The sequence below is a fragment of the Nicotiana tabacum genome, chromosome 4, assembly GCF_000715075.1.
Source record: "Nicotiana tabacum cultivar K326 chromosome 4, ASM71507v2, whole genome shotgun sequence".
Classification (NCBI taxonomy): Eukaryota; Viridiplantae; Streptophyta; class Magnoliopsida; order Solanales; family Solanaceae; genus Nicotiana; species Nicotiana tabacum.
The window spans coordinates 24,758,029-24,769,361 of NC_134083.1; the positions used below are offsets into that span (position 1 = coordinate 24,758,029).

Consider the following 11,333-nt stretch of genomic DNA (forward strand, 5'->3'; position numbering starts at 1 on the left):
TATTGGTGTGGCATGTCTGTGGGATAGTTGTGTTTAATAATACATGGTCATTGGACCTAGAATGGGTACTATCAGGTTTGATTACGGTATATTTGGTAGGATGACATTAAAAGTCGGCTTAGAAAGTGAATATGGTTCTGGTTGGGGCGAGAGAGGTCCATGACTTGTTGATCTGATAAGGAGTTACGAGATTCCTCATGTTTTTTTTATTATCAGCAGTGTACGAAGGTTTTGGAATGAGGTTTGGCTTGATATGGGGTTTACTACTAGTACCGGGTTAGTTGGAGTAGTTGTTGTGATCGGGAATGGTGCTGCGAGCATGCGAGTTGTGTAGTATGTTATGTGATTATATCTGGGGTTATGGTTATGGCTTGATACAGCTTGTTCAGATACAGTGTGCAGATGTGAGATTCGTGTCTTGAAAAGAATTCTGGATGTTGGAAATTTGGGTCCTAAGTTTTACAGACTAAAGTTAAAGTAATGATCTTCAATTATGTTGTACTGTCACGCCTATATGGAATAGGATGGCGTGGGATCACCCCCGGGTATGGGTGTGACAAGATGGAATAGTGATGTGATGGCTTGAAAATAACTCTTGGCACATTCGAGGACAAACGTATGTTTAAGTGGGGGAGAATGTAATGACCCGGCCGGTCGTTTTGAGTATTACAGCCCCGTTCCCCCCATTTACTACTTAATTTATACTTTACAGTTATTTATGACTGCCGGGGTAATTGGTTTGGGTCCGGTGAGGTTTTGGAATGAATTGAAATACTTAGTTTCAAGGGCTAAAGCTTAAGTTGAAATAGTTGACCGGATATTGACTATGTGTAAACGACCCCAGAATAGAGTTTTGATGATTTCAATAGCTTTGTATGGTGATTTTGGACTTAGGAGCATGTCCGAAAAATTATTTGAAAGTTCGTAGTAAAATTAGGCTTGAATTGGCTAAAAATGGGAATGTAAGTTTGGAAGTATGACCGGAGAGTTGACTTTTTGATATCGGGATCGGAATCTGAAAGTTGGAATGCGTCCGTTATGTCATTTATGACTTGTGAGCAAAATTTGAGGTCAATCGGACTTGATTTGATAGGTTTCGGCATCGAATGTAGAAGTTGAGATTTCTCAGTTTCATTAAGCTTGAATTGGGTTATGATTCGTGGTTTTAGTGTTTTTTGATGTGATTTGAGGCCTCGACTAAGTTCGTATAATATTTTAGGACTTGTTGGTATATTTGGTTGAACTCACGGGGGCCTCGGATGATTAACGGATCAAATTCGGACTTAAAAAAATGCTAGAATTTTTCTATTGCTAGTGTCTTCGCACCTGCGCATGAGGAACCGCAGGTTCGGCCCACAGAAGCGAGCAACCCTTCACAGAAATGGACTGAGCACTGCTGGGCAGGAGCCGCAGATATGGAATTTTGCGCGCAGAAGCGGTCCTGGACATCGTAGAAGTGATCACTGCTGGCCAAGGCTGTCTCACAGATGCGAGCTTGTTACGCAGAAGCGATGGTCACAAATGCGACCTAGTGTCCGCAAATGCGGAAACGCTGGGCAGAATGCCTTATATTCGAGGGTTCAATATTTTTTATCCATTTTTGGATTTTGGAGCTCGGTTTGGGCGACTTTGGAGAAGAATTTTTCCACACAACTTGGGGTAAGTGTTCTTGACTCCCTTATGATTATATTTCATTAACTAATCTTCATTTTTGGTGTATGATTATCGAATCTTCAAGAGAAATCGAAGAAAATTTCTATAATTTCATAAAACGAATTTTCGAGTTTTGAATACCAATTCGGTGTCGGATTTGAGTAAAATTAGTATGGTTGAACTCGTAATTTGATGGATTGTCGGATTTTGTGAGTTTCGTCAGATTTCGAGACGTGGGCCCCACTGTCGATTTTTCGAGCGGAGTTAGAAATTTTTATAAATTGTTAAATTGCAAGCATTGGAGTGTATTTTGATTAATTTGCACGTTGTTTGACTAGTTTCGTATCATTTGGCATGGAATTTAGGAGATATGAAGGCGTTCGGAGGTTGATACGTGCGGAATAGAATTTTCGGAGTATTGTTTAGCTTGCCCGGCATTGGATTCGTCTTGTTCGAGGTAAGTAACTCTTCTAATCTTGGAGCTGAGGGTATGAACCTTGACTATACGTGTTATGTGTTTGGTGTTGAGGTGATGCACATGCTAGGTGATGGGCATGTGGGCGTGCACTGTGTGAACTATGACTTCGTTATTTCTGTGGTACTGCATAGTTACCTGAACTTATCTGTAATTATGAAATCTCTACGTACTAAAGTTATCGAGCTGTGAATCATATTAGAAACCATGTCTAGGATACATGTTTATTCTATTGGGACTCATTGAGGTAATTACTGCTGTTGAGTTATTTGCTTACATTGCAATGTCATACTCAGTCATATTCATTCATTGCATATCATATTTCAGTCTCTGTTGTTATTTATTGATACATCAAATCATCATTTTGGGTTAGTTCATGTCATTGTGAGCCCGGGAGATTGGAGAGGTTGATGATTAAGTGAGGCCGAGGGCCTGATTTTGAGATATTGATATTATAGCACGTGAGTTGTCCGTGCGGATTTTAGCGTTTGGGCTGAAGGAACCCCTCCGGAGTCTACACACATACCCAGTGAGTGTGATTGATTTATATTAAGGGATGGATCTTCCCTGGACATGGATCTTTGTCCGAAGCATTTATATCTGGGGATGGATCTTCCCCACGGGCTAGATTGGCCCTACTCAGTACTGGGTAACTGATGGTCAGTTGATGTATATATTCCGGGATGAATCTTTCCTGGGCCGGATTGGCCATGTACGATACTAAGTGATTGAGCATGATGAGTTGAAAGTGTGAGACAATGAGATTGAGTACTCTAAGAGTGTGAGTACATGAGTTCATCTCTGAGATACATTGCATTGACATGCACACATGACATACACTCATAAAGATGTATCTTCCTCATATTGTACAGTATCACGTCATTCATGACTTCTCACATATATTGGCATATGGGCATGGTGATGCAGTTTACACTGACTATCTGGAAAGAAAATGAAACATCTTATTTATTGTTGAAAGGATTTTTGGGAAAATTACTATTTTCAAACTTACTCATATTTTTGGCAACTTCGATAAACGATTTGGGTTTTCACTGATATACTTGAAAGGCAGAACTATTTTCAGAAATCATGATTAAACTGAGCATTTTATCTCTGAGTTACTTCTTTTGTTACTTGCTTTACGTTGTTATGGACTATTGTTGGCTATTGGTGTTGGACCCGACCTTTGTTCCAACTCGTCACTACTTTCAACATAAGGTTAGGTTTGTTACTTATTGAGTACATGGGGGCGGTTGTACTCATACTACACTTCTACACCTTGCGTGCAAATGTTGGCTGCTGACGTTGTTGAGACTGACGGGAGCTGAATTTGAAGATGTACCGCGTTCCGGTTGTAGCTGCCTCTTGTTCATAGTAGCCTTAGATTTATAAAGATCTATTTATGTACATTTTCGAACAGATGTTGTATTTATTTCATACCAGTTTTGTATATTCTAATCTTAGAAGCTCATGATTTGTACTACCAGTCATTGGAGAATGTATAAGATTTAGATATTTTTTTTACTTAATTGTCTTGTTAAATTTCATTAAAATTGAATAGTTGATAACTGGCTTACCTAGCGAATTAAGTTATATGCCGTCACGACTAATTGAATTTTGGGTCGTTACAATTGAAACTTCACTTCAACTTTCAATTGCAATATTTTGTTTTGTTGAAGCACTTCTCTCTAATCTTCTACTTCTTGATACACTTTAACAACTGTTCCTATTTTAAAACGAGAAACGGAAAAAGAACGAAGTTTACTAAGAAACTCTTTTCTGGTTACTATGAATCAATTATAATAATATAATATATGTATTTTAATCTTATTTATTGTGACAATGCGTATGAGTAACGTAAATAAAGATGTTGCATTTTTTTTTCTAGAGTAATGTGCATCCACATACGATATTGTCGGTATATAATGTCCTTGTAAATAGTGATTTGGTGGGGTCTTATCCAAATCCAAAATATGCCCAACTGGCAAAGGACACAGTCAGCTACGCGGTGAAAATGCAGTGACTTACTGCCAAAAATCCTAAACCGATAATGGCAATAATCAGCTCCTCCACCGAAGCTCCAGATGCCCGTCTTTTGGATATTTTTCTTCTAAAAACACTTATCTAAATCCAATTAATTTTGATGAGTGAGCATATGATTAATACTTGAATAAAATTAATCTACTGCATATGAAAATCATATAGTAGCGACACTTGAAGGACGATACGGACTTCAACTCTGCGGTGAAGATGTTTAGAATTTATTTTAGACTATGGACAATATACCCTGGCGCCTTGTGAGAGCTTGATAGGTGCTGCTTGGTATTTGCCAATGACAATTGGATTCACATACACTAATAGGAGAAGGAAACATTCAACTTATCATGTTGTAATAGTTAGTTCATTAGATTTTAGTTTTTCTATCTTTTTTAATAGCTAGTAGCTTCATGCAATTTCTATTTTGATTTTTGATTTGGACAGCTGGTAAGCATTTGATCCATTTTTGAAATTTTATTTATATATTAGCCCTTAGGCAAAAATAAAAAATAAAAAAATCCAATTAATTCAAATTTTAAAACATGACAAAAAACCAAAAAAGAAAATGCCAACGCAAATACACGCAAATACACGCAAGCACAATAATAAACAAAGCCTTAATCCTCTCCTCATCCCAAATCAGATCCGACACATAGCCTGCATTATCAATTACTATATCCAAAATCAGAAATTTAGGAGTTGTTAATCTATTATTAAGGAAAAAAGAAAGTGAAAAGGAAAGGGGAAATTTGTTTATGGATAAAGCCCACAGTTTAAATCTGACTCATTGACCCCACCTAATCCTTTTTCTTTTCCTTTTCACTTTTTGACCTTTAATAATTCTTTCTCCCCACCATTCTTTTCTTCTTCAATTTGTTCGCCTCTTTTTATAAGTTTCAGAGAGAAACACAAAGCCACAATCTATTTTGGCCCTTTTTACCTCTCAACCACCAAAACATATACTGGTCCAAAAGAACACATCGTTACTTTTCCTGTTGAAAAAGCGGACAATTTTTTTCCTTTTAATCTTGTTCTATTCGAAGAAATTGATTCTTGATCCAAAAGGGTCGGTGGATTTTGTGGGAATTTGTTGTTGGATGCTAAATTCTTGACTAATCCTCAGATTTTTAGGAGAGAAAAATGGCTTGTTCGTTCAAAACTGGATTTTCTGTTTCTGGTTCCTGCGATTGCTTTTTCAACAACACAAACAAAGGCTTTTCTGTTCGCTCTTCGGTTGGGGCTCTAAATATTACAGCTTTAACACCCAATGAATTTCTGGGCAAATCTTTGGATGTACCGAATCAGATTGGTTTGAGCCATTGGAATGTTAAAACTCCAAAACCCGTCTCCATTAATGTATGTAAAACTTTTTTTAGTAACTTTCTCTTTTATGTATTGATTTAGCCTTTTTTGGGTTCAAAGATTGAATCTTTTTTGACTATTAGGCACAAGCATCAATATGTGTAAGCAAAGCTCAAAGATGGTGGGAAAAAACCCTAAAACCCAACATGCTAGAAATCCATTCAGCGAAGGAGCTTGTTGATTCATTGTTAAATGCTGGTGACAAATTGGTCATTATTGACTTTTATTCCCCTGGTTGTGGAGGTTGCAGGACTTTACATCCTAAGGTATGTTTAATTTTACCTAGGATGACTTTTATTTTCCTTTTCCACCTGTTTGCGTTACAAAAATCTCACCTTTTTTTTCTCAATGTTTTTAGATATGTCAACTGGCTGATTCAAACCCGGATGCAATTTTTCTCAAAGTAAACTATGAAGAACTCAAAGCCATGTGTCATGCTCTTCGAATTCATGTTTTGCCCTTCTTTAGATTCTATAGGGGTGCAGAAGGCAAACTCTGTAGCTTCAGCTGTACTAATGCAACAGTAAGTTACACAAAACTCCTGTTATTTTTTCGTTATGTTGCCCAAAATGCTGCCGCACTCTATCGGATCCTCCAAAAATATATAGATTTTTGAAATTTTAGTTTCTCAAAGACCAAAAATATAGGAGTCCTATAGTTTCTTATAGCAAATTTGTTATTATGCAGATCAAGAAATTCAAAGATGCATTAGGGAAGTACGGAACAGATAGGTGTAGCCTTGGTCCAGCAAAAGGGCTTGATGAGTCTGAGCTGTTAGCTTTAGCCTCAATTGGTCAATTATCAAGAAATCAATCCTTGGATTATCCGAAAAAGGATAGATTGGAAAATTTTGTGCTATCAGGTGTGGATCTATCCAGCAATTTTGATAATAATCTGGGGCTAAAAGAAAGCAACGAGTTGTTGATGGCCTAAATTGGAGATCTGAATAGAAGTTTGCAACAATATTTTTTGGGAGCAAATTTGTTTTGTGAATGTAAATATTATTAATTGGGGTTTTCCATAAGCAGGGCTGGGTGTTTTTTGGATAAGCTCTTGCATAGTTGGTCAATCTGTCAATTGGATCAAACATAGTCATTTTGTTAAGCAAATGAAATACATTATGCTTATCTTTTCGTTTACCGTTTTATCTTATCCATTACCGTTCTAAAATATTTTCTCCTCTTCTTCAACCCTCGACGAAGGAATAATTAGTATTATGTGTTTAGCTATTTGTTACGTAGTTAATTTATTCCATCCTCGCATTAACAGGTGATTCAAGCAATTCCCAATTAAATCTTTTAACCAATTTCAAAACTTGTAGCTTGACATCCACCTTGACATTATTACAAGAATTTAAATAGAAAAGGCTATTGATGGAAATTTATAGTATAAAGATTCAATTCAAATATCCTCAACGCAAGTCCAGGATAGCGTTCAACATAAATTAGTCGACAGCTAAGTGTCAAAACGCATTTGTAAACCAAAACATGGCGGCGATTGATTCCATGTTTGAAAGCTTTAAGAAGACATATTTGTCGCTCTTTCAAAGTTTTACAAAGTCTAAATACCATGTGCGTCCGCCGACAAGAGTCCAGCTTTACAGTAGGAAGAATTGAAGAATTTAATACCAAGATCATAATTCAAATGATGAGAAAAATTCCACAATGATATATAATGTGTATAATATCGACAAGAACTTTGCTTTTAAGATTGGCATGAAATTTGGTTTCGAATTATGTAAAAATCCCAATAATTTTCTCTTAAGTCATTAGCTAGGTTTAATTTTAGTTTTCAACTTAATTTTATTTTATGCCCTTTAGGACTTGTTGCTATTTGTGGACTTGGTTGGAATCAAGATGGTCGTTGGAGACTTAAAAAGCAAACATGAGTTCTCCGTAACTTTTTCTCAATGTCCTTTTCGATCTTTTGTTAAACAATTTTACTTAGGCAACCTTTTCCCACCTTCTCATTTTCAAACACGTAGTTCTCCATAACTTTTGCTAGCTTTTCTTTTTCTCCTTAATTAATGTCACTTGTTTATATATATTTTGTGAAGAATAATGCTTGCTTTGCAAATTGTTACATTTGGGGCGTAACCAATAACCCGTGACATAACCCTACAGCGTGCACAATTAGAAATATCCAGTTCTTTCACCTTTTCCTATGTACATCTTCTTCTTAGTTATTCTTCTCGGAAGTTCAGCGCCAAAAATCTTAACATTATGAATGAAATTAGACATGCTTCTTCCTTTTGAGGATTTATGGAGTGGATTAAATTCATGTGAACGCTGAGTTGATTTCCATTCATAAATATACATTTAGAAGGATAAATTTGGAGCAATGCTAAAGTTGTCTTTGTGTGATCTATAAATTACGGGTTCAAGGCATGAAATCAACCACTGATCATTGCATCAGAATAGACTACTTATATTATACCCTCTTGGAGTGCGATCTTTTTCTGAACTCTGACTCTTTTTTTTAAAAAAAATTTCATTAATTTTAGAACTCTGACTAATTCAAGAATAGAGAAGGAGAGTGGGCAACATGGGCCATTTATAAAATACTAGTATTAATAATGGATTGTCAAGAAAATAAAATGGAGCTATTCCCATGGTGTCAAGGATACTCGTAATAGCGCAGTTGTTTATGGAAAGTTGGAAACAAATGGAAGCCCCGACATTACCCACAGAAAAGAGTTCCCATTAGCTGGGTACCCCGTGGAGCTGACGAGGATGGCCCCATTTGCTATTTAATGTGGGGATACCATACCACATCTCCTAGATTTTGAATGTGGATTGGGATGGGTACGTGGTACTCACATTTCAATTACTCACTACTTGTTTCACCATTCCCCTCATTTTATTGTCTTCCCCACACGCACTAGTTCAATTACTCACTACTTGTTTCACCATTCCCCTCATTTTATTGTCTTCCCCACACGCACTAGTATTTTTGGTCAATATTCTATACAGTACTACTATTTTTATATTGTTCAAAATTCGAGTCCCATTTAATGGTTGGTTAGAAAACACAATACGTTTGAAATTATCGAGGAGTGAATTCCAATTTATTCCCTTAGCTTTTAGTATAGGAAAACAATACCCGCCTGTTGAATGAGAACGGGAACAACCTAATATATAAGGTAAACTATGTTCATATTTAATGATCACATGAGAAAGCGACCCGTGGAATCGAAGACAGAAGATAACAAAACCCGAAGGTAATGATCTCGCCTGTCATCAGAGAGAATGATACTTATAAAGACACAATAAATGTCGTCATCTGGTAGCATTCAATGAAGAATATTCTACAGCATTAAGTGCATGATTCGTCACAGAGAATATAACATTCACTGCCCACCGTTATACATTCTTCAATGGCCCTCGTAATTGTCATTAAAGAGGAGCTTAATCCTAGGACCTTGTTTCCTAGGTGTAACTATAAATAGTGAGCTCTATCATCATTGTAAGGACACGAATTTTCTCACAAGCATATACTATATTTCATCAAAAGCTCAAATAACATTTTATTTTCCTGCTTACTTGCACTGTTATTATTGCTCCCGGTAGCTCTACGCCTGGAACTAAGATATCTACCGTTTATCTTAATTTTAAAGCTAAGTCTTATATTTTTGTCTAAATTATCTGTTATTTTTTAATCAAATTAATTCACTTGTATATAAATCATGTACAAATTCAATTATACAGTTTTACGGGTAAACAGTTTGGTGCCCACCGTGGGGCATAGACAGTTGTGTAATTGAGTTGATCCTTGCTTCTATTACTAACTTTTTTGATTCTTTGTCCTCAATAAAAGTCATTGAAAATGGCAGATAATGGTGTTGACAACACACACAACGTTGAGGCTCAAGAAAATCAGCCTCAACACGAATATTCTATCAGTGATACCCACAACAAGGGGAACAAGGCCATGCCGGTCCACGGCTGCAGGTATCCGTGACATGTTTGGGGCGCGACTCCTGATGATGTTGAAGAAGAGCACGTTGTCGAAGCAGTCAGGGTCTTGTAGGAGCAACAAGAGGCCATTATAGGTCATCTCACATGACAGGATAAGCTCATGACGGAGCTGAAGCAAGCGTTGTCGGGTGCTTCCAACAATGCGAATGGACGAGGTCTAGTTCTTCCTGGTGCTCCCACAAATCAAACAACGCAGAGGTTTGACAACAACACTTTGAGGGACGAGATCGGCTCCGATGGGGCCGGGGGGAGCGGATCTGATCACAATAACGAGAGTGATCCCTTTGAAATCCAACTCATGCGGTTTATGAGGAAAGTAAATGCCCGAATGGATCAAATTTCGGGCGCACCACCAATGCTGAAAGGGTCAAACTCAAAGAAGTACACACAATTACTGTACAAACCAAGCGCAGCAACAGAATAAATCTCAAGATTCTTCCTACCCCAAACTTTCCGAATACAACTTCAATGTCAGTGCAGTAGAGCTGGTGTCGGCTATGAGGAACATTAAAGAAGCACGGTTCCCAAAACTAATGAGATCCGATCCTAGCCAGAGGGATCCTAAGTTGTGGTACGAATACCACGGGACAAACGGTCACCGGACTGGGGAATGTCAGCATCTGCGCGAAGGGGTGGCGAAATTGCTGAAAAACGGCCATCTCAAAGAATTTTTAAGTGACCAGACTAAAAACAACTACGGTCGCAATCGTGATAACGCGGAGCCTTAGAAAGCAGTAGAAGATCCCTTATGCCTGATGATCAACATGATTTTTCGGGGGGAATGAGATTAACAGGGTTACATTTTTGACGGCAAAAAAGACAAAGGTGTCAGTGACCCACATCAAGAGACTCCGGGAAGTCGCTGGAGACGATATTACTTTTACGGAGGAAGACATGGATGGACTGCTGCTACCGCATAACGACACCCTGGTAATCTCTCTAAATGTCTTAGATTTTAGAATTAAACGTGTTCTGGTGGATCCAGGAAGTTCGGCCAATATTATACAATGGAGGGTGTTGGAGCAAGTCAAGCTCACCAAAAGCATCATTCCGACCACAAAGCTCCTCGCCGGGTTCAATCTAGCAAGAGTGATAACCATAGGAGAGAGCCTGCTGCCCACGAATGCTGAAGGGGTGATGGAGACGACCCTTTTCGAGGTGGTGGATGGTGATATGGGTTACAACATCATCCTAGGGAGACCATGGTTGCAAGAAATAAAGGCTGTGCCATCAACGTATCATCAACTGCTGAAATTCCCAACTTTCGAGAGACTTAAACAAATAAGAGGTGACCAAACGGCAGCAAGGAAGATGAATGCAATCTCAATCTCCGGTAGCAAAGGGAAGGAGCCTGCAACATAGCAATTATAGGAACCGGCGCCTGCTCCCGAGCCAAGAAATATCAACCAGGGGAAGACTCGTCGGAATCCTATCAGGTACCAAGGTATTTTCAGGTACCAGAAGTGACGGACGCAACAAAATCTACAGCAGAGGAACTTGAACAAGTCGCATTGTTCGAAAAGTTCTTGGAAAAGAAGTTCCACTTAGGGACATGCCTGCACCCTGAGCTCAGGTCTGGATGTATTGAATTCCTTAAATTTAATGTCGATTGTTTTGCGTGGTCACAAGCGGATATGACAGGTATCCCGCCAGAAGTGACCGTGCACAAGCTAAGCCTGGATCCCAGCATCCCTCTGGTAAGGCAGAAAAAATGTCTTATTGCCGAGGTCAGAAACAAATTTGTCAAAGATGAGGTAACTTGCTTGCTTGATATCGGTTCAATCCGAGAGATAAAGTATCTTGATTGGCTAGCTAACATAGTAGTAGTT

At 38.2% G+C, this 11,333-nt stretch overlaps 2 protein-coding genes across 2 annotated transcripts; both read left to right on the forward strand.

Annotated features, from left to right (window-relative positions):
* Positions 1–5,083: 5,083 nt before the first annotated feature.
* On the forward strand, positions 5,084–6,666 carry LOC107793745 (thioredoxin-like 1-2, chloroplastic). Its single transcript, XM_016616160.2, has 4 exons — positions 5,084–5,521; positions 5,611–5,793; positions 5,886–6,050; positions 6,215–6,666. Exons 1-4 carry the CDS (start codon positions 5,306–5,308, stop codon positions 6,458–6,460), a joined length of 810 nt encoding a protein of 269 aa, XP_016471646.1. The 5' UTR covers positions 5,084–5,305; the 3' UTR covers positions 6,461–6,666.
* A 2,686-nt stretch (positions 6,667–9,352) lies between these two features.
* On the forward strand, positions 9,353–10,866 carry LOC107793744 (uncharacterized). Its single transcript, XM_016616159.2, has 2 exons — positions 9,353–9,477; positions 10,299–10,866. The coding sequence occupies exons 1-2, from the start codon at positions 9,353–9,355 to the stop codon at positions 10,864–10,866; spliced, it is 693 nt and encodes a 230-aa protein (XP_016471645.2).
* Positions 10,867–11,333: the final 467 nt, after the last annotated feature.

Excerpts from the sequence above, each read along its gene's own strand:
- LOC107793745 (XM_016616160.2), top strand. The coding sequence starts at position 5,306 with ATGGCTTGTTCGTTCAAAACTGGATTTTCTGTTTCTGGTTCCTGCGAT. Across the intron at positions 5,522-5,610 it reads CAAAACCCGTCTCCATTAAT|GCACAAGCATCAATATGTGT; the intron begins GTATGTAAAACT and ends TTTGACTATTAG. Across the intron at positions 5,794-5,885 it reads GCAGGACTTTACATCCTAAG|ATATGTCAACTGGCTGATTC; the intron begins GTATGTTTAATT and ends CAATGTTTTTAG.
- LOC107793744 (XM_016616159.2), top strand. The coding sequence starts at position 9,353 with ATGGCAGATAATGGTGTTGACAACACACACAACGTTGAGGCTCAAGAA. Across the intron at positions 9,478-10,298 it reads ATGCCGGTCCACGGCTGCAG|GGTTACATTTTTGACGGCAA; the intron begins GTATCCGTGACA and ends TGAGATTAACAG.